Here is a 24,217-nt window from a genome sequence, read left to right as displayed (position 1 = left end):
TATTTCGAAATGAAAGCCATATCTGAAAACACAAATGAGAGGAGAAATGCTATGTGACAATTTATACATAAATAAAATTTTGAAAAGTTATGTCCAAAACGCTACAGTTATTAAAAGTTCATTTAGAATGAAAATTGAATTTCTTATAAAGAAATACATACAATAGGAAGGGAGGAAGGAAGAAGTACAGTAAAAAGGTTGGAACTTGAATTAAATTTCTAGTAATCGGGAGTTGTCTGTATTTTAATTGTTGAAGTCTATTAAAGTTAGTCAACAAAACATATCCAAGGAGTTAGGTGTGAAAAATGAAAGGAAAATGAATCGAGCCGCTTTTTTTTAATCAAAATTTTGAAGTTTTCAAATTCTTGAAATTTTAAATACATCGGCATCTAAACGCAAACAAAAAGTAGTTAATTAAAACTTGAAAAAAAAAATTAAAAAAGTAGTCTTAAAAAATTAGATGTAACGAATGGAAATTCATTACATGCCACACTTCTTTTCCAAAACAATGCAAGAAGCTGAATTGCGTTTACTGAATTACCGTAAACGCAAGAAACTGAATAGTTGAGTACTTTTATTACTTAGTAAATAGTTGAAATGATAGAATGGCAGGTTCTTAGAGTTAATACCAGCTGAATTAACAAGGAATGGATCAGAAACTAAATTTGATTGGAAAATTCTGCTTCGATCGTTGTTATTTGGAGTAAATAACAATCATATATATGCTTTACACATTAAAACAAAATTCATGTAAAAACGACATAAAAATAATTACATGCTGTTTAAAAGATATTTTAGCCAATCAGATAGTCATTCAGGTTAAATTAATTATAAATATTATTAAAATTGCAACTGAATGCAAGGAGTTTTAAGCAAAAAATGCGGAAAATTACGCGTTCAAAAAAAAAAAAAAATGAAAGGACGTAGTTATTTCTTTACAATCACAGAGACATTTTTCATTTTCAAAAAACTCCGATTTTACAAAAGCCACCAAACAAAAGAAAAACTATACAAAATATTCTGCGATGATGTTTTCCCCAACTGAGTTTGACTGTGTCCCTCGGACAATATACTAGTTTTTTTTTGTCTAACAAAGTGAAACTTAATCTTTGACTTCTAGCATCATTTTACGATCATTCCGGAAATACTATCATCTATTGTTATCTAAGAGTCGAGATTTATTCACTTTAGCCTGATAAATAATCGTCAAAGAATGTTTTAGTGATTACTTGCACTTCACAACGATTCTGTCAACAGCAGCATACAAAAGGTAAAGTTCGTCAAAACTGTTTATGATAACAAATGGTGGTATGTGTATTATTCATGTCAGATTCAATTGATGATACTTTCCAAGCAAATCGCTCTACGTTTTCATTTCGAATGATATTTTGTGATAATTGTTAGTTAGTTAATCTGAAGATGATGATATTTCAGAACTAAAAGTTGAGTTTATTTTTATCAATTTCTAAAGGTGAGTCTTCTAATTTTTGCTGTTTATAAAAATTTCTAGAATACTTTGCTTTAAATTTTTAAATATTTTACTTTTTATCTTTCGACATATAATTTATGAAGTGATGAATTCATTATCATGCCATTTATTGCACGACAAACGAAACATTGAGTTGATTTAATTCCAAAACAATCTTCCTATTCTATACATAGGGACGGTGACTAAAGTTTAAATTAATTATGAGAAAAAATGGAAATTGATATCCTTCAAAATGATTTTTATTCATTAAAGCTAAAAATATTTTTTTAATGAAATAAGTACTAAAAACATTTATTTTGATATTCTAATTCTTATGAAAGCTACAAAATACTATAATCATCTGTTTACAGCTTTCTAACATGTCATTTCTACATAAACAGATTACTTTTTTGCAAATTCAATACAAAAAATTATTATTCCATTTCATTCTTAAGAGCAGAATGAAAATTTTTTATATTTAATAACGTGACATGTGTATTATCAAAAAAGCCTTCTGAATATTAAATATCCTGTACAAATATGATTTTAATATACCGATTTATTTCCTAATGAAAAGTATTCGGAAAGCTCACAATATACCAACACATTAATAACGTTATTTGACGAGCCGCATTAAACAGTATAATTTTTACCAGGATTAAAATATTCTTTTGGCCCCAATAAAAATTTCCTGCTCGTAGCATTTCAGAAATCACAGGGTGATAAAAGTAGGTTTCCCTGAGACTTTTGTAATTAAGGATTTTTTAGCAAATAATCACCTAAAGTATAGTCATATTATGAAAGTTTCAGAAATAAGACAGTTATATTTTTAATTATTCTTTTGTTTATATAACAAAATTTTGTGGACTCAAAACATCATGCAAAATTCCGATGTTATTGCATATTTTACTTATTTCTTTGTCCATACGAAGTACACAAATCGAAAGTTTATAATCGTCATAAAATTTAACCTCAAGATTTTCCATGTTCCTGACCTTTACCAGCTCAAAATAATAATTTTGAAATTATATCTGTTTATCTGTAAACACAATATCTCAAGGGGAAAAAACAACAACAGGAAAGCAAAAAAGGAAAGAATGAAATTTGACATGTGATCTTTGCACCATAATGTAAATGTTTAACTGTCTACACATGTGAACATGATAACTTTAAAGCACAACAAACTAAAGGGATGAAATTTCACGTATAATTTTATCTCTAGAATTGTACGTCTAAATTTTCTACCAGTTTTCAATTGCTTGACTGTCTATTCATATCCATGCGAATTCAAAATCTTTCAAGCTAGAAAAATGAATTTCTATAAGTGGTCTTGATATAAAAATTCTAGATTTGTACACTATTTTTGGATCTAATTCTTTAGCTGGAAGCGATCAAAAATCTCTACTCGATTCTACACTGTTTGATAAAAAATGTCTGGACATTTTCTTTTTTACCCATTTTTTAAAATTTCTCCGGAAAGTTTTGGTAAATTGCCCTATGGTTAGACTAGGCAAAGAATATGCATGAATTCAAATCTTACAGTGAAGATTCGGGGAAAAATAACCAGTAAGAAATTGATGAAGAATGAAATGACTTAGGATCACTTCGTTCCGTAGGAAGCTAATAATGATTTGCAACTTTCATCGTAGTTAGCTTTGCTGAGAATAAAACTTGCATGCATTTTTGTGAAAATAACATGTATACTCAAGAGAATATAGAGGATGTATTAGAAGGCCTCCAATGTTCCCTTACATATTTATAACATTTATAATTTCAAATAATTCACAGGAAACTTTTAGATAATCTGACAATATATTATTAGTATATTATATTAAATATATATATATAGTAATATTTTAAAATCTAATTTAAACTTAATTAATTTCATAACTTTCAGTTTAATTTAGCCCATATCAACTTCATTCTAAAATACTCTCTTATTTCCTGATCCCATTCTACTTTTTCTATTTAATTAATTCAACATAAACTTTGTAAAAATGCTTAGGTCGGCGGTTCACGCGCTCCGAGTGAAGGGATAAAAAATTGCTGGCCTAAACAAATTCTTCTAAAAGATCCCTATAATTCCCTTACCTAATTCGACACGTGTAGAGAAATCTCTATCAAAATCTCAGAGGGATAAATCCTTCATGAGCTTTTCCTCATTTCGTTCTGTGTCGTTCTGTGTTGGTGTGCTCGTCGCTGCTGTTTGTACATAAATCATGCTTCCTGGGATGGAATAAAACGAAGTTAAAAATTCAAAGTGTCTTTTCTGTCTTCAGTCAGACCTGAGTTTCGGTTACTCTCTAAAACCGCGTTCCTACGACCTGTGACCTTTGCGGATATGGCTGTAAATCTGCCAAATGACCCACTGTTGAATCACCCCGTCTGTGAACGTAGGTCCGGAGCTTCCTTCAAATTGTAGTTAAAATGAACAGACATCAAAGAACCCCAGAAAACCACAAGAGAGGGGAACGAGGACAAAATGCCTCTGTCTCAAGGCGCTCACAGATTGTCGGAACGCGGCTTAAGAAAAGTTAAAAGATGATAGATTTTCATAAAGTGATCTTTTTTTTTTAATTTGATCTTCGAGTTGTTAAGTTGAATTTTCTGCAGGTTAGAAACAGGCTAAATATCCATTCCTACTATAAATCAAATAAAAAATTTAGATTGTAGTCATTTAGGTATCATAAATGACAGTAAATTTTATAACATTATTCAAATTATGATATTAAAATTTTAATACTATGAATAACTTGATATACTTTATATAGTATAAAGAATCCAGACAATTTTAAGCATAAAGAAAAGGAGTCAAATTTACGATGCTCTGTTGATTCGATGAGAATTTTGCAATAACATATCAGAATAAAATAAATTTATAGTATTTTTATGTTTTGCTTACCCAGCAGATGTGACAATTAATAATAAGAAATTGGGTATTTTTTGCTTCACAAACCTGTGTTACTCTTTGAAGAAGATTATCCCCTAGTTTTGGAAGTTCATTCCACTACTTTGGATTCTGAAGGAATTACATGCTATTTTTGTAAAAGGAAACTGAACTCAGATCCATCACTAAAGAGAGGCGTTGTAGTTTTAATTAATCCCATTAATGTTTTTGGTATTCAGTTCATATTAATAGCTTACACTTCATATTAATTATTGCCACATCTGCAAGGTCAGCGATGTTTGCGCAAATAAAGGAAATGACGTAATAAAATTATTATTATTTATGATACCTTATTTACAACAATTTCATTTGTAAGGTATTTAGGTAAGTATTTAGTTAATAAGTACGAAGGGGCGTTTAGTATATTTTTTGTCTGTCTAAAATCTTTCATCAGTTAACCTCTCTGAAAAGTCAGCGGAAATTCAACTTACTGAAATATCAATATCTTTCTGAATCTAAACAATATTTAATATATACTATTGGAATATTTATATAAGTTGCCTACTATATTTTGCTTGAAGGGAAAATTATGCTATGTTCCGCACACACAAAATTATTTATTGCAAATTATTAATGTAAATCAATTGATGATAATTGTATGCCTTTGCAATTCTACTTTTTCAGTTAGGAAAAGAGTAGCTAGTTTTTCTTCGAAAATAGGGCTGAATAAAAAAACAACTAATAGCATTATCATTTAGAATGTTCGCAATATAAGCCTTATTCCCAAAATAAAGTATTGGGATGAAACGAGTGAACTATTTTTCCTCGTGTAAAAATATCTGTGTGATGACGCTTCTGGCTTCGTTCCGGTGCATTCTTCAAGCGAATTGCCTAACACGATACTGTGTGCGAAACCGACAATACCTGTGTTCTTTTTTTTTCTACTATATTTAATAAATGTGCTATCTTCAAGAATCATGCAGAGATTTATTGAAAATTAATAACAAATTTGTACCACAGCGTGATTCTGGTTCGATAAAATTCTAAGTGAACTGTGTGAACTAAAACGAAACTGTCTGAAACAAAATTGTCAGCATGGAGAAATTAAATGTCATTGAACTTAATGGAACTAATTACTTTATTTAGGGATTGAAAATACAGACAGCACTGAGTTTGAAAAGTTGGACTCTGTGATATCCGCGGTGAAACCAGACAATCTAAATGAAAAAGATGCAGCAGAATGAAATCAGAAAAATTCTGGCGCCGTTACTTTTATTAAGTTATTATTGTCAGACGAACAGGCCCTACAATTCGCAGCAGAGGAAAATGCAAAAATTTTTTGGGATAAAATAAAGTCAACATTCATTGGTCAAGCAAAAGACCGCAAAATGAAATGATCGTAAATGATGCCGGCAATGAAATGAAAAATCTTCAAATGAAAAATAGCGAATCGGGAAACGATTATGTTGCCAAAGCAAGAAAAATGGCTATGAAGTGTCATTCTTTAGGATAGGATGTCATACCTAGGGAGCTCGTTTATAATACAGTGCGCGGGCTGAAAGGAAAATTCTCTAAAGTACGAGAAATTCTCAAAACCCAAAGTAACAAGTCAATGGATGAAGTACTAGAAATTTTACGAGAAGAAAATACCTGTTATTCGCCGGCGAGTTCTCGCTCTGAAGGAATCAATGCGGAAGTGTTTTACTCAAGAAAAAAACAAAAGTTCAGGTGTAAGACTCTGCTCCATCTGCAGACGTCCAAATCATATCCTTAAGGACTGCTTTTACAAAAATAAAAATACGAGAAGTGCTCCATGTAATGAAAATAATCAAAGGCGAAATAGGCTACATCATGTCAAACAATCAACAAAACAACGAAGTGTTAGTGATAATGTGTTTACTACATATCATTAAGAAAGCCTAAGTGATAAAATATGCTTGCTGGACAGTGGAGCTTCTTGTCACATGACCAAAGACAGTATATGGTTTGAAGAAATAATCCCTGAAACAAAGGATATTTATTTATCAGGTAAAAACTCTAAAATTACGTGTGAAACAAAGCAAAAACTATGAGTAATAATCCTACAAATTTAACTATTAGTAATGTTAGTTATATTCCTGAACTAAGATATAATTTATTGTCAGTAACTTGTTTGATGGATAAGGGTTGTAAAATTAAATCAAATAATAATTGTGTGTTGATTTTTGATAAAGATAATAATCTAGTTATTAAAGCATTTAAAAATAACAAAAGATTAGAATTATATTTGGAATGTTACTTTTCTAAGCAATCCACTAGTAATTATGAGATTTGGCATGACAGATTATGTTATTTAAATCCTAAGTATATGCTTAAAATGAAAGATTATATTGATATTAATGATATAAATGATTTTAGATGTGAAACTTGTGATATAAGTAAGATAACTAGAAAAATTCATATCCTAATGTTGACGTAAATCAAAGTTCTGAAATTCTTGAGTTAATTCATGCTGATCTGCATGGTCCTATTCAACCTGAATCATTTGGTGGTACAAAATATTTTATGATATTGGTGGAGGATTTTTTTTACTTGTATTTTACTTATTTCTTAAAAAATAAAAATGAGGTACTTAATATATTTTGGCAATTTAAAGCCAGATATGAAAATCTAACTGATAAAAGAATTAAAAAATTAAGAACTGATAATGACTTAGAATTTGTAAATAAACAACTTGATACTTATCTTGCTAATTCAGGGATATGTCATGAAAAAACTATTCCATACAAGAGTGAAAGTAATGGTAAAGCTGAAAGAGCGAACCACATCCTTTTAGAAAGGGCTAGATCTTTATTATATGAAAGTGAGCTTCCATTAAAATTTTGGACTGAAGCCATTAATTGTAGCATCCAAGTGTCTTATGTAACTCCACGTAAAAGAAAAGAAAAAATAACCCTTGAAATTTGGACAGGTAGAAAACGGAAATTAAATTATCTTAAAAAATTCGATGGCTGTGTGACTTATTTTCAAATTCCGAAAGTAATGAGAAATAAATTTGAAGTTTCAGGAAAACGTGATATAATGCTAGGATACGCTAAAGTAAGAAGGGGTTATAGAATTTATGACATTAAAATCCTAAAAATAATAGAAGAGGGACCAGTTAAATTCAATGAATCTTTAAAAGGTAGTACTTATTTGGGGAAAACGAAAGTAGAAACTTCTCTAGCAACAAGTGAGATAAATAAAAAAAAAAATAATAATAATAAAAGTGAAATCTAGTTTAGAAATCCCTGCCGAATCGACAGAGGATGAGAATAGTGACTCATCCATTCTATACCATAGCAGAACTTCGTACCAGACAGACCCCGCCATGGGCGATGAAACGAAATACCAGATGTTGAGTCAAGTAATAATAATATCGTAAATCAGATCCCAGGCAGACATTCGGAAAGTCTCAAATCTAAACAAATGTCAGCTAATGCCACTCATAACATTCCAAATACTTACTTAGATACTTAGAAGCAAAAAATAATGCCGATCGGAAGAACTTGGAAATAGCAGTGAAAAATGAATTTGATTCGTTTGGGAAAATTAATAAAAAGCAAATAGGTATACTCTTTAAAACAAGATAACTCTGGTGAAACAAAATACAAAGCGGGACTTGTAGCAGCAAATTTTAATCATATAAAAAACAAAGATTATTCAGAATCCTATTTAGCCGTTGTAAACATTGAATCTTTCGGAATGTTAATTGCACTTGCATCTAAATTAAATTTATTATTTTTCTTTTATGTTAAAACTGCATATTTATATAGTGATATTGAAGAAATTGTTTATATGTTGCCTCCACATGGTTATGAAAAATTAATTGGAGATAAAAAAAAAGTTTGTAAGTTGCGGAAGAGTATTTATGGCTTACCACAATCTGGTAGAAACTGATATATGACTATAAAAGGTGAATTAGAAAAATTTTGATTGATGCAACTGGCTTCTGACAATTGTGCGTTCATTAAACTGTTGGTAAAAATATTTTTATATTATGTATGTAGTATGTAGACGATTTAGCCAATTTTTAATAATGATGAAATGTATCAAAAGATTATAAATAGCATCAGAAGTGTATTTGAAGTGCATGAAAAAAAAACCGGTAAGTTTTTAGGTATGGAAATTGTTAAACATAAAAGTGGCAATAGTTTGTGTCAGTCTGAATATATTTATTCATTCATTATTGGTTAAACATAATCTAGAAAAATGTAAAAGTGTTAAAACTCCAATTGTAAAAGGAGAAGATAAGAGTTTTCTTTCTACAAATGAATTGATTGACATCACGATGTATCAAGAATTAATTGGTGAACTTTTATATTTAGTTAATAGAACGCGGCCTGATTTATCATTTGTAACAACATATTTTTCAACAATTTAATCATAAACCAGAAAAAAAAGGCACAATAATTTCTCTAAAAGAGTACTAAGATATTTAATAAGTTCGAAGTATTAAAAATTGTTTCATAACAGTAAATTTGGTTTTCTTAATTTAAGATCTGATGCTTGTTGGGGGAATGCAGAAAATGGCAAATCATTCTCTGTTGGTGTAATTCTATTAGGTAATTCATTAATTTCATGGAAATGTCATAAACAAAAAAGCGTCAGTCTCTCAACATGTGAAGATGAAATATTTGCCATTTCTGAAATATGTAAAGACATTATTTGGACTGTAAACTTATTAACTGAGTTAAATTGTAAACAATTTATAAGTGATGTTGCAACCTTAGATAGTCAAGCAGCAATTCAATTGATTAAATGCACCAGGTCTTCAAATAAAGCAAAACATATAAACTTACGTTTTCATTTTGTGAAAGATTTGTTGGAAAACAATGTAATTAAATTAGAATATGTTCAAACAAAATGGTTGATTACAAATTTTCTTATGAAAGCTGTAAGGGAAGAAAAGTTAAAATATTCTGTGAAAAATATTTCTTTAATTTCTTTTTTTTTTTTTTTTTGTACTGTTGTGTGTACCTAATAATTTTTATGTATATTATTATAAATGCTTGAAAAATATCACTCGCAGGAGGTGTGTATGTTGGAATGAAGCGAGTGAACAATTTTTCCTCGCGTAAGAATATCTGTGCGAATACGCTTCTGGCTTCATTCCGGTTCATTACTCCCGCGAACTACCTAACGTGATACTGTGTGCGAAATCGACCTGTGTTTTTTTCTTTCCTATGTTTAATAAATGTGGTGTCTTCAAGAACCATGCAGAGATTTATTGAATATAAACAACATAAAGTCTAGTTAAAATCACCGGCTAGATGAGACCATAGCTATTGACCTAATGACCAATAGAAATACAGATGCAAAACTCATGTAGCCATTTTAAATAACGAATTTGACTGTGATTAATTAGAATCTTCAGCTTTCAATAAATTTAAAGAAAATAATTAATTTTTATGTACTTTGTTTACTCTACTAGTTCAAAAAGTTTATTTAAATTATTTTCTCCGTCCTCTATCGCTACGCCGGGGTTATTTGAAGTGTTTCTAATCCGTTATAATGTCATTTTACTGCGGCATTTTTTTTTTTTTTTTTCAATCGAATTCTGGACTTAGTACGAATGGCTGGAAGCGAAATATATATATATATTTATATATACAGGAATTGAAGAAACAGTCGTGGAAGTTCTTAACCATTTTCATTCTTCATGAGTTGAAGGAAATTATCCAATTTTCAGTCTTTGTCATGATTTCTTTATAGAGGCGATACAGAGAGTAGTGCAGCAAACCGATTAGGAAGGCAGAAGGCATGAAAAAGCGACCGTGAGAAAACATTCTGTGTTTGTATAATTTTAGAAAGAAATTTGCTGATTCAGCATTTTGATCTCGTGGGAAAATGAATAGTTCGCGCAACGTTAAAGTGACAATGAACCGGAGTTCAAATGATTAGAAAATTATTTAGGTAATTGAAATTATTACATATATATATAATGTGTTTGTAATTATTTCTTATTTTTTATGGTTCCTTTGTTTTCTGAACTATCATGATTTTTGAAACAAATTTTCTGATGTGAAAAATATTAATCACACACAATTCTGCATGTAATGCTTTGCAAAAAATATACCTAAAAAACGATAATGCCCATATTAGTTCTCGTTATCGCCATTTTTAATAATCGAATAAAACCGTTTTCATTTTTTGTGTTGCCACTTTTTATTTCACTACAAATCTTCCCACCAGAAACAGAAAAGAAATATATTCTTTACCTTTATAGCTAGTACTTTATGACCCATTATCAAAACTGACAACAAATGTAATTAGTCAGAAAGTAAAGAGAGAAGCATAATAGAATGTTGGAATGTTAACACTAGTAAAAACTAATTTATGAAACAAAAGAGAAAAAAAGACTACGCATATTCATAAAGATTTATGAGTGGAACAATACAGAAATATTGAGATTATTACGTAAAGATTTGATTAATCCGCTTACATAATTATGCAAAGTTCTACAGCTATCAATTCAAAAAAAAATTATTACAAAATAGATTGTTAATATCGTCTTTATACTAGAGGAAAACTAATAAAATGCATCAACTTGCTATTTAGACAATAATTTGTAAGATATATTTATAAATATAGCAAATGGTAGACATTTTAAGACATACAATTTAAGTAACCTAATAAACTCTCTCTAAATTTTAAATAATATTATTGAAAAACATAGCATTTTGTATCAATTTAAGGTTATTAGCATTTTAGCAATGTATTCTTCTCGCTTTACTAACTTTCTGGGAAAAAAAATAATGCACAAAAAAAATCAGCTTAAGAAAATAAAGCAATGAGCAGCACTTCTTTGAAAGTAGGTTCAGTTTTAGCTCTTTAATTCATCTCTCTCTAATTCTCTCTTCACCAAATCAGAAACACCTGGTAAATGTATCCAGTGAAAAAAAATGCTTTAGTTATCTCAATGGCTCACGGTCAATGCTTGAACATAGTGATCAAAATGTTATTTGCAGAATGCGCATATTTTACTTTGGAGGATGAATCAAAAGTCAGAGCGATATATATATATATTTAGAGTTAAAATGTCATAAATTTTGGCACAATGATTAAAATATATATATATATAGTTATTTAATGGCATTTAACCTTTCTTTCCAAAGATGAAATTTTTATAAAGTAATCGGTGTGTTTTCAAAATACCTGATGCTGAAAAAGTAAAAACAAATGCATATGGAAGAAAAATGATAAAAATTTCTTAAATGTTATAGAAGAATTAAAATATTTTACATTATACAATATTATTATATTAAGAAAATATTTTAGAAGTTCTTTTAAAATATTTTCACTCCAAGAATATTAATTTAGAATTTCTTATTAGGGAAATGGTTTTATATACGGAGTTTTTCTTGCATCTTAAAGAGATATCTCTTGGAAATTTTTTTTTTCAATATTTTAAGTTTTATTGTAAAATAATTTTTTATATGCATCTCATTCGTAAACGTATTATCAGTTCAACTTTCTACCATTTAATTACTATTGAATAAATTTTGAATCGCAACTTATTCTATTTCAGGGTCTTGCACCTGAAAATTCAGTCGGATATAATCCTTGCTGTGTATCAAATTTCTTCATTTCAATGAATGAATAAATGGTTTGTATTTTTTTACTCTTAGCGATAATTTAATAAGGATAAGAATTGGAAGTATGAGTGCTCAGCTTAGAGATTTTAAAAACTTGCTAGAAAGCTCTGGATTCTTTTTGGACAAATGGTTTCAAGTTTTACACTCGAATTTGTGAACAACATTTCTTTTCTTTTATTAGCTTCTCCGTAAATATTATAATTTCAATTATTATTATTATTATTCATTACATGTTTCGCTTAAAGCTTGGAATTTCATTTCGAAGCTCAAAATGCTTGAAAAAATAATTGACTAAAGTTTTCATGAAGTCACAATTTTTTTTAAAAAGTGGGCATCTCTTAACTTTTTAGTCCTAGACGTCCATTTAAGATCTCTGGCCTGCTATTCTCCTGTAATATTAATGTTTATATAAATTATTCTTGAGAAGGGTTAATATAAATCTATTTTCTTGAAAATGTTAGACTATCTATGGTTTTTTGGCCATAAAGCACCAAACAAGAAAGAAGAAACTCTCAGTTTCTTTAACCAGAATATAGCTATTAATATTTACAACTAAGTATTTTTTCAATAAAAAAAAGATAGCATTCTATTTTCAGAAAAGATAATACATACAAGGGATTTCAAATGCTTAAAAAACCCTTAAAAGTTTGAAACGAATGAAAATTAACGTAATGTTAAAAATATAGAAAGGTTTATTAGCAGTTATAAATGTTAGAAATTAAAACCTTTAACATTTTTCTTGATGGTCACTAATATTGCTACATCTGGTAAAAAGAGTTTTTGAAAGAAAAATGTTTCAAAAAGAAAATACCAGGAAGTATAATTTCTATTTTTCATTTATACAAATAATAACTTATCTATCTTTAAAATGATAACTCTAGAATTCTATTTGACCTTGAGGAAATTATCTATTGAAATTATGAAGTTACACTTTAAAAATATCTAGGGAATAGTGTGAACTAAAAACATTCATGACAATGAAAATTATCAAAAGCATAAATAAGAGATAAATTTATCCCTTTTCCATCTTGATAACATTTAGATGAGATCAAGCCTGTTTTATTTCTCCAGTTATTCACTAACGGAAATTTATTAAATTGTAGTTATTTCAATTTTTCTTTCTTATTCCTCTGGATAACTGAAAATAGAAAACTCTATTATTTATATATTTGTTGTCTTTTGGGGGATTTGTAAGTTTGCGAGCGTCTGGTCTTGAAAGCAAGGAAACCGATTAAATACACGAAGTCCCAAATTTATGCCCAAAATAAAACTCACAAGTTCGAACATATGATAAAAAGATAAACCCAATATAAACAAATAAATAAAAGAACAGAAAAATCAGAAAAGAAGGTTTACAGCTATTAAATGTCATTGGTTGTCGCATAAGTCTCCAGCTTAGGTTTACCAAAGTAATATTCCCAAGTAACTCGAGCTTTATTTTAAATGCGATGGGATTTTCAACTAATTTGGCAAGAAATGTATAAATCCATAACCGTAAGAGATATTTTGAAGGCTTGTTTATTTAGTAATAGACTTCGAAAGAGACAGATAATAAATCATCGTCTTTCATAATCGAAAGCTTAGGCCATCCAACCTCTTCCTCAATTGTAAGAACTTAAAGATAGCAAGAAGTAAAATTTGCTTATCAGTCGAACAAAGAAACATATTTGTCCATTTTGATTGCATAGTAAATAAAAGTTAGAAAATTAAAGTAATATTAATAAATTATTAAAATTCTAAATATCTTCAATTGGAAGTAATTTCACAAAATTATCTGAATAGATGAAACTATTATATCTGTATCATGCTTATAATTTAATTTTTATATAGTTTTAATGAAGATTTCAGGAACATTTTCAGACTATGCACTTTTATTAATATATACTAATTTCCTTTTCAAATTAAAGCATTTCTTTTTCAGGTAAGTGCTGTAAAATGGTAGTTTATCAAAAATTTGGAGTTATTGGAACAACTTTAGTATTTGCTGTTCTTCAGAAGTTGAAATTCCAGCTTTTTCGACTTTTTATAGTGTATGACACTTGTCGGAGAACCAATACATGTGACAATTCAACGGATTTACTGAATACCACAGACATTTACTTCCAAGATGAAAATGTGTCAGATTACATATTCAAGTGTTTAATCGTGAACAACACAGTTTCAATTTTTCCATGCATTTTCCTAGCAGCTTGGAGTGACAAACATGGCAGGAAAGTTCTTTTATCTCTTCCCTTCGTGGGATCTATCATTGGGGATATTCTTATGCTGGTTCTTTTATATGTCCCCATTGCCTCTAAAAACATGTTATTGCTTTCGGAAGCTGTTCATGGATTTTGCGGTGGTACCGTCTTGATTGGACTCGGTTGTTTGTGCTACCTCACTGACTCCACAGATCATCGCCTGCGTACATGGTTCATCGGACTACTCCTTGGAATGATAAACTTCTTACCAGTGATTGAAATGGCTTTTCAATACTTCTTCAATCCGATAAAAATTTCTCTTGATTTCCGGACGCTCATCCTAATTGGCATTTCCATTCGAATGTTTCTCACGGTGTACTTTTTAATATATATTAAAATATTCGTGGTGGAATCAGTTTTTGTGTTGGGGAGTTACCAGGGAAATCCTTGGGCAAATCTTTTGACTCCGATCAACGTATCAGATACTGTGAACTGTGTTTTTAAAAGAAGACTAGATAATATGAGATTTTTTATTATCGCTTTGTGTACAGTTTTCATCTTTTACAGCTTCGTCTTGTACGGTAAGCTTTTTATGCTCATCAATGCGGAATGTAGAGATTTTATATTTCAATAACTTTTGTACTTATTTAAATTTACGTATTCAAATGTAAAACGGAAGTGTACGTAAAATTAAGCTATTATCATTAGTCTTTAATAAATATCTACACTTTATCTTCATTTTCAGAGAAACAGAAATTTCTATAATCAGGTAAATCCACGTAAAGTCTTTTGAAATATGATGCAGAAATATCAATTAAGAGCAAAAAATAATATTAGAGCAGACATTGAGCACTTAAATTAATGTATAAAATGCAAGAAAAATCCTGAAATTCTTGGAAACTGAAAATTATATCCTTTATATAAATTGATTTTACTTTGAATTTGGTTAATTGATTACTTAGATGAGTTGATCATCCATCTAAATATTTAATAGCTCCAACTAACAATGATCAAGATGCATTTTTCTAGCCATTCAGCAAAAAAAAAAAAAAAAAAAAAAAAAAAAAAAAAAAAAAAAAAAAAACATGAATAATAACATGGTAAAATTATTGCCACATTGTGCTGCTCTCAATAAAGAAAAGTACAAAAAATATTTGAATAGTTTATCATCCCCATGAAACTTATATTCAGTGAAAAGCCTATTTTTATTGCAGAGCATGTAATAGAAAATCAGGAGCATGTCATTAAAATTTAAAGAATTACTAATATTATCAATCTTTATACTTTTTTAATTGATGATTTGAACCTTTACAGAATGCTATGATTTAAAACTACATTATTAAAATATTCATGAGAAAAAAATACTGAATTTTCCACATTAATATTCATTAATTTGGTGATTAAAAATGCTGCGATTTTGTTATCAGATAGTTTTTTAAATCAGTTTAAAACCAGAGGTTTATTAAGTTCGAGCAATGAAAATTTTCTAATTGAAAAGTTTTGGAGAAAATAAGAATTTTGTTATTTGTTTTGCATTTGTATTATAAGCATTTATATAATAAGCATTATTAATATTATAAGCCTTTTGCTTGATAAAATAAGCATTTGTTTTTTTATATTCAATTGAAGATATGTAGTTCTCATACATTTAATTAAAATTGTTTACATTTGACAAGGACTTTTCATAAATAGCCATTTGACTTAATGAATATAAAATCTTGAATTAGCTGGGGAAATTAAATTTTCTACTAAAGTCAATCATTTTATGCATCCTTATATGAGGAGATTCTTATTAAATTAATTCTGAAAGTGAGGATTATCTTTTCAATAAAACATTTGAATACATTAAGTAGGAGGTCCAAATACTGCTCACTTTAATCATTATTTTAACCATTCATGTACCATTTGTCTAAAGGTATTTCTAATTTACTATCTAGATTGTTATCTAGATATAAACTGAATTAAAATTCCAACATATGGTTTTAACACACACACTAAAATGCTTTTTCATGACTGCATTTTTTCCTATGAAAAATAGTGTTCCTAATATCACCCAATATATGATATTAATACCGCCTAGGTCTAAAGTGTGTTGAAGTAACGTCTAATTTAAGATTATATTTTCTTTATATTAACATAAAAATAAAGACGTAACAAAACGAAAGTAATACAAGACAACTTTTAATATTTTTTGGAATATATTTAACTTACCATTTCATCACTTTTCCTTAAAACGGCATCATTATAAAAATAATTATAAATACAATCAGGGGCATTCTACACAGTCATAAATTTTTGTTTTCTTTACTTTTCTCTGATTGAATTTTTCGAGAGACCATTTTCAGCTGTTGAGTATTTTAACCAAGTTTCTCAATGATAATCATTTGAATAAAGTCATCTATAAATTGAACATTGGACGTCATTATTTTTTACGTCATAACTACTGTCGTTGTCATCAACCGACACATATGGAATTTTTTTTATAATCTTTTAAAGAGAAAGAAACTTTCACTTTTTTTCCTTGATTTTTCTAGAGGCTTTGCTTGGTGTTTTCCAAAAGTTAACGAAACCTTAGGATAAAATGCTTGAGGGGTTTTGAAAGGATCACTGACAAGAGCAACAGATTTTGCTCGAATACTTGCTGTGGAGGGAAAGTGTGAGGGTGGGCAATGGACCATTGCTTTTAGAAGATATTTTAAATGATGGATTGAGAGATTGCTATGGATTAGAATTCGGCTCTACTAGTGAAGAATTAATCTCTTAGTGGTGTTATAATTGATGTGATAAAAGTTTAGGATTAAAAGACAGAATTCCAGTCGCTTTGAAACCTTGCATATTTCCTCCCATTTTAGCTTTCTTACGTTGATCTATCCTACCAATTCTGCTATTTGGTAAACTGTTGCAGCCAGGAAAGAATGCAGGACATAAATTTTTCAGTATCTTCAGTGTAGTACGTATTGATGACCTTCATAAACGGTTAGTCTAATTTAGTATATGATTTGAAGAATGAGGGAGTAAATACATCAGAGAAACAGAATTTCCGCGAGAATGATCCCTCATATCAATGCTGCGTATGTGCGTGTATGACATTTAGGATATAGGATCCTCTTTCATGAATTTTAGGAAAGAAACAAAATTATTCATCCATTTGGCAAAGAGATCTGATTAAACCTACTCGGAGATATTGTATCCTAAACTACTTCCAAGAGGAGATTTATCCACGAGTTCATCTTTTTTCTGGAGAAAATATTCATTAGTGGCACAAAATTATCAGAAGATGGCATGCAAGTCACGATGGCAACATTTAAAAAGTGTTCATAATACCTCTTAAGGCTATAACAGCCCTCAAGTAGGCATTATTGGGAACAGACTAATTTTCAAACATGGCGGCCTTTGGCTTCAAAATCGGATCGCAAAAAAAAAGAGGCATATTACAGTTACTATCGCTGCTTCAAATGTTACAGCAGCAGCTTTTGAAACTTATCTAATGTAATAGAATATGTATATTAATTCACACATTCTAAAGTCAGAGAAAATTCCCAGAGAAAAGTCAAATTAACACAGATGTGCCTGGCTTCAGAAGGGGTAAGCTTAGAGGTTGGTTATCAGTCTCCAGCTCAAAGCAAGAAACAGTCTTGGTAGGCGATATTAGGAATGCTGACAATATTTGGGAATCCTACTTTTTACTTTTGAATGTGTATCTAAAAGATAACATATCATGCTGTATACAGCTTTGATACTATTTTATCGAAATATTCCATGCTTACATATGTCATTATTATTTGCATATTGCTCAACGTTTGATTTTTGATTAATCAATTTAAAAACGTTCATTTTATTAAAAATCAACTTGCTCAAATACAACACTCAATTTAATGTTTTTTTAACTTTACATTTGTTTGTCTCTAATAATTTTAATTTTTTGTTGAAGTGAAATAAATGTTTCCATCTCTTTATTATTATTAATTCTGTTATTCCCACTTTAGGAAACATTACAGTGTGGACTCAACATTTTTGGAAATTTTTTCATATGTCACTCAAAAACGTTATGATTTTCTCTGGTACTTATGCTAGCTGTCAAACTCTCATATTGTGGATCTCTATCTATTCAGCTCTAAAGTGCCGAGTTTTGGACATAGAACTTGGCATCTATGGAACAGTTTCGCTTGCTGCATCATGCATTACTTTAACTTTTATAAGAAATTGCTGGTTAGCTGTCATGGGTAAGATTGGAAAGTATTTTTCATCAAAATGAAATATTCAATGTGTCAAAACCTTAACCAATATGTTTGAATCAATATTTAGGTGCTCTAATAAGTATTGCATCTTTACTCATTCCAACATCTATCCTATCCGTCCTTTCGAAACTCATCGAGCGTAATGAAACGGGTAAGTCCAATTGCTCAATTTATGAAATTTGATTGAATGATAGATGGATGGATTTAGTGATTGAATGTCACAAATTCCGTGATAAGCAATATTCAAATCAATTAAAAAATGAAATATAGGTGCCTTATCGGGATATCCAGACATCTATTGTTATCACTCTTAGATATTCGGTACACAATCCGATTTGCGTCTGAGGAGACATATCGACATAATGCCGAAGAAGCGATTAGCGGAATGATGTATATTGATAGCAGTTGGGGAATTGGCATATATTTTAGTATTATCTCTGATTTTGTTTTGAAATCAAGGGAAAATTCTGAGAAAATAATTTGTCCGACTTTTCGATATGGAAAGTTTACGTGCAGTGCCCAACTTCTATCAATAAACTTCTAACTGCATATCATTTATCCACCATTTGGCCGTTAATGGCTCCTTCGGCAGAAATCGGATGATGTGTGTACCGAGTTTGCCATCCAACAAGAATTATTTTAAATCATTTAAAGATTTAAACATATCAATTGCATTCACTCAAGATATAAGGAAAATGTATCGGAAGATTTTGGCTGATGTTTAAGACAGAGACTTGAAAAGAATTTTATGCAAGCCCAGTCAATTAATTCCTATGAAGATTTAAAGACTACGAACTGTTTTGTATAGAATATCGGCTCTAGTTTTAGCTAAATGAGCGCTAGACATTAGCTGAGGATGGGAAAAGCGAATTTTCCGAAGCGTCTACAACATTTCTTACTGATGTAACTTTAAATTACTGATGTAACTTTAAATTACATCAGTAAGATAATTTAGTGGAAGCTAAATCTTTACAACTTGAATTAGTATAATTATTAATGAATGGAGAAATACATCTCCATAAATGGGTGGCAGGGAACTTTATAAAATTTAGAAATATTAGATGATAACAAAAATATGGATTATATTTTTCACTCAGATTCGAACACTATCAAAATATTTCGAATGCTGTGGCGTCCCATTTCAGATAGTCTCATTTTTCAGGCAACTGAAAAATGAAGGACTTCTTCTAAACCGTGATGCTTTTCGAGTCATAACAGATGCAAGGATCTATTTTCAGAAATTGGCTGCAAGGCTAATTTGGAATGATATAATTTAATATAAATAAATGGTTAAAATTTTTAAAGAACTCATTTACAGTAAATTAATTAAAAATTCCTATGTGTGTATAATCAACAATTAAATAATTATCGATTTGCATTGTTTTTGTGGTGCATCTTAAAACACTTATAATGCAGTACAATAACTATGCTAAAAAAAGAATCTTGTAACGTTCAAAACGTTCAGTCTTTTGAGTAAAAAACAAACATTAGTTCTATCAAGGATTTCATAACATAACTTAAATTTTATTCATATATTCTAAATTTTATTCGTATATTCTAAACATTAAAGAAAACCTAAAGATGAAAACTTTCCTTTAGAAAAAGATAAAATTTCTCACAACTCTGAAACCCTTGCAATCTGTAACAACTACGTTATCTACTTACAGGAAGCATGTACGCTGGAATTGGTTTTCTGATGCTTGTGAGTCAATTAATGTCCATTCCATCCTATCGAGCTTTGTATGAAATTTGTACAGAAGCGGGCATACCGCAAGTAACGTTTCTCTTATCTTTTGGATTTGCAACTTTTGGAATGCTCTTCTTCATGTAAGTTTTGATATTATACGGGTAGAATTCAAAAATCGGAGAATCTTTTAACCATTCATACATGGTGATTCAATTCTTGAATCGCCTATATCCGAGTATTTAATATTTTGTGGTTCATTTTAAAGCTACTTAATAATAAAATTATATTTTTAAACTTTAAAAATATAATTTCTTTAAGAAGTGGTTTCAAAATTTTAAAAAGTTTTGGTTAAAAGTTTAATCAATTCTTCGATATAAAAGGTTTAGGAAATGAACCACCTTGCTTGAAAGAAAATGTGAAGAGAGTGTCTTAACAGGTCAATATGGTTGCAACGCACAAATATTTTACAGATCTTAGAGGATACATGGCATGGTATTTTCTACATTCAGTGGATTCTGTCTACATTTAGCATATTTAATAAATTAGATTATTGCACAAGATGGAGTCATTATTGCACAAGATGAAGTCATTATTGCACAAGATGAAGTCATGCAACTTTCCCGTTCGCATAAAAATGTGTACCAATTTTCAAAATAATGTTAATGTAGAAAGTGCCTACAGATGAATTATCTGGAATGGATGTTGCTGAACCTTAAACCATTAGGCATTTTTTTAAAATCATTTAAAGTAAATTTTTAAAAAAATGTTATATTTGTTAATTTTGACATGTTTGAAAAAATTATTTGAAAAGTTCAGAACCAACAAATAAAACACAAAAAATTCTTAAATGTAGTTTTTTTTTAAAAAGAAAAACTATCATGCTTATTTTGCGAATCTAAAATAACTGAACATGCAAGACAAGTGCTTGAAAAAAGCAATTACGAAAACTGAATTGCTTAGCTGTGCAGAACACTCTTGCATCATTAAAATTAACAACTAGATAATGGCCATATCATTAAAATTAACAGCTAGATAATGGTCACATCATTAAAATTAACAATTAGATAATTAATCAAATGCCGGAACAGAATGGCATTTGATTTTGATTAAGCTCCAGTAATACAAAATATACGAAGTATTCTTGTTTGGTTTTTCTAACCACCTATAGTAAGCTGCCGAATGCTTTGTTCAATTTTGGCTGATGGGAAATTTCCTCTGATACAATGATTCTCTTCTAACAATTTTAAGTAGAATAGTTCCAGAGTTAGTCTTCATTCTAAAATTCCTTTGCGGGTGAGAAAAAAAATTTCGCTACGCCGCCAAAGTGCGTGAAAAAATATAAAAATGAAACATCAATCAATGATAACTAATTTAGAAACGATGTTTTAGTGTATTTGAAATAGAGATAAAAAAATTTATTAATTATTTTTGATTCTAAACGTTGAATGTGTATAAATGCCCCTTAAAAGCTCTGCCAAATGGAATTTCACTTTCAAAGATCTCATCCGGTGGTATTGAATTGAAAATACCAAACGCATAAATAATGCATAAATTCAAAACTAGACGCCAAAAAGTACCAGATTGAAATAAATATCTTATTTAGCCTCCTGTTTGGCATGCCTTAAGGGACAATTGTATTATTATAAAAACAGATTACATTTCATACAATTCAAAAATGCGTTATTTATTGCTTGCTTATTTACAATTTTCAGCTAATTTTTTAGAAGCTTGTTGAAATAATTTTTCCAGTGCTGAAAATGAAATTCATTTCACTAGTGAAGCCAGAGAAAGTGGTCTCCCCAAAACTTTCTCGCATATTCTGTAATAAAGGTGAATTTGTGTTTTTTCCCAACCGATCGAAACCAAAATTTGACGCAAAACTAACTACAATTACCATCATAAAACTACATATCAAATTTGATATATTTAAGTCATTTCATTTTTGAGTTATCGCCTTTACATGTTTCTGAATAAACACATCGACAAACGTTCAATTCCTCGTTGAATTTCGTTCAAAATTTCATAGACGTCTACGATATAGATGTTAAATCTATGTACCGCTTTTTACCTAGCTAGTTCTATTTGTTTTGTAGTTATCGTGTTAACTTATATTTAAACAACCGGGTCAACAGACTTTCTGCGAATAGATTTGATAGAAATTGCAAATTTGGTGTAAAGACCAAATTTCATCGATCTAGTTTAAAGCGTTTCTGAATTTTTGTCTCAGAAAAAGAGACAGACATTTTCTAAAAATGTGTTTTTCGAACTCATGGAGGTCTATAACATGCAAATTCTTCAAAATCTCGAGTTCAAATTTTTTGTATATTACAATATGTTCTCTATACTTCGTATATGAGAGAGTAAAAAAGGTTTATAAATTTTAACTTTTAGTTTCAGAAGTAATCACTTTTCAGACACATTAATAGAATCGATGAATTGATGTTGGTAATAGTAAATTGAATAAAACTATACACGATGCGAGTAAAGCCAGTTTGTTTAAAGTTTTTTAGCTCTTACTAGCGATTTTTACGCGTTCTTCAAATAAATTTAGACTATTATTTCATCCCTTAATGATTTTGTGAAAGTTTTACTAAATTAAATAAGAAAGATAGATTTGAAAAATCCAAATTAAATTTATATATAAATATGAAATGAATGCATTGCGTCCCCAGATGCCATTCAATCTATCTATAGAATAGGCATTAACACACTACTTTGGTTTCAAAATCTCACATAATATGGAGGGTAGGTATGAAGGATTTATTAGCGCAAGAACCATTGTTAGGCCATATAGCGTCCCAAACATAATGAGATTCCATCGTCGGAGATAGTTTGACAGTACCTTCCAGTATGACTTTGATGCAGAAAATTCATAACCAAACTTTGGTTTAGAAATATTTTAAACCAAATTAAAAATAATGTAGAACTATACGCAAAAATATGTGGATTTACGTAAATGACATTCTTAATGGAATTTAGTATTTGTAGCATATATTATCTATAAAAATGTTTTGCTTCTTCAACTTATTGTCTTTGAATATTTCTTTCAGAGCAAATATCATTCAATAATAACAGAGATCATAACCGCTGATTTTCTTAACTAATAATACACAATAGAAATAACAATTTACTATAAGAATCTAGATATTTAAATCTTTATTTTTAAATTTTTGTATTTTGATATTCATTTCATATTAGTATTAATACCGAGATTTATTATATGTCTTGCCTACGACATATTTTTGCACATTGTTACATTCAACATCGTGACATTTTTGTGGGCGTTACATTAACAACTAAACGCAATCGGATAAGATTTTACATCCTCGGAAATGGGATTCTTCAAACTGTGGCTTGCGAATTCATTTAATCGCTTATTTGAAAAGACTAAGGAAGTTGCGAAAAATGTGTACGTGGAAGATCTTCTACATACAAATTTTATAAGAAAAATAAGTATCAAAATTCTCTACTGCTGTTGTTAAATAAAAATTCTAACTGAATTTTGTAATATCAGAATCTGTTTTTGAGATGTTCTGTTAAAAATTCTTTATTTCTTCCTGATAATGTTCTCTTTTCAGATACTTAAAGAAACTTATCGCCCCTGATCTTCTTGGACATCTAAATGCAAGCGAAAGCTTAGCTCTCATCTCCAGGAAAACTGAATTCGAGCAACTATTCCAATAACTTTTCTCATGACTCTACGAACAATGCTGTGTTTTTGGTTATTAAACTTTGTAACAATTCTTTACTTTGAACTTTTAAGTTATTGAACTTTTGTAAAGTCTGTATTTGCTGATATTATATTTACTATATTACTAGAAGACCTTATGTATTGAAATAATTAAACTTATTTTTTCTTTTGATAAAAAAATCTGAACAGTTAAAATTATCACTTCTTTCTATTCTCTCATCGAAAGTGAATTCTACAATTTCAAATCTACAAAACTAAGTCATTCTGAAGTATAAAAAGATGCTTCATTTAGTTACAAGTTTTCTGAATATTAAATAACATGCGTGTATACATGCAATACTGAGTTCTTTCTCGGCCTTAATGTTAATGAACGCCATTAACATTCAGGAGAGCGAAAAATAGAGCTCATATCCCCGTGACCATAACCATTACAATTATTGAGATGTGTAT

The 24,217-nt window shown here is 29.5% G+C and overlaps 1 protein-coding gene across 3 annotated transcripts; it reads left to right on the top strand.

Annotated features, from left to right (window-relative positions):
* The first annotated feature begins 1,239 nt into the window (after window positions 1-1,239).
* LOC129960743 (uncharacterized) lies at window positions 1,240-23,943 on the top strand. Of its 3 annotated transcripts, none has more exons than XM_056074356.1 (7): window positions 1,240-1,270; window positions 11,905-11,982; window positions 13,893-14,732; window positions 18,138-18,374; window positions 18,457-18,540; window positions 20,057-20,216; window positions 23,655-23,943. In XM_056074356.1, exons 3-7 carry the CDS (start codon window positions 13,907-13,909, stop codon window positions 23,758-23,760), a joined length of 1,413 nt encoding a protein of 470 aa, XP_055930331.1. In that variant the 5' UTR covers window positions 1,240-1,270; window positions 11,905-11,982; window positions 13,893-13,906; the 3' UTR covers window positions 23,761-23,943. The 3 variants fall into 3 exon arrangements, with proteins under 3 accessions (XP_055930331.1, XP_055930330.1, XP_055930332.1); XM_056074355.1 differs by having other exon boundaries at window positions 1,244-1,471; XM_056074357.1 differs by lacking the exon at window positions 1,240-1,270 and adding an exon at window positions 5,988-6,383.
* The last annotated feature ends 274 nt before the right edge of the window (window positions 23,944-24,217 follow it).

The sequence above is a fragment of the Argiope bruennichi genome, chromosome X2 (assembly GCF_947563725.1).
Source record: "Argiope bruennichi chromosome X2, qqArgBrue1.1, whole genome shotgun sequence".
Lineage (NCBI taxonomy): Eukaryota > Metazoa > Arthropoda > Arachnida > Araneae > Araneidae > Argiope > Argiope bruennichi.
This window is presented reverse-complemented; position numbering and strand designations above follow the sequence as displayed.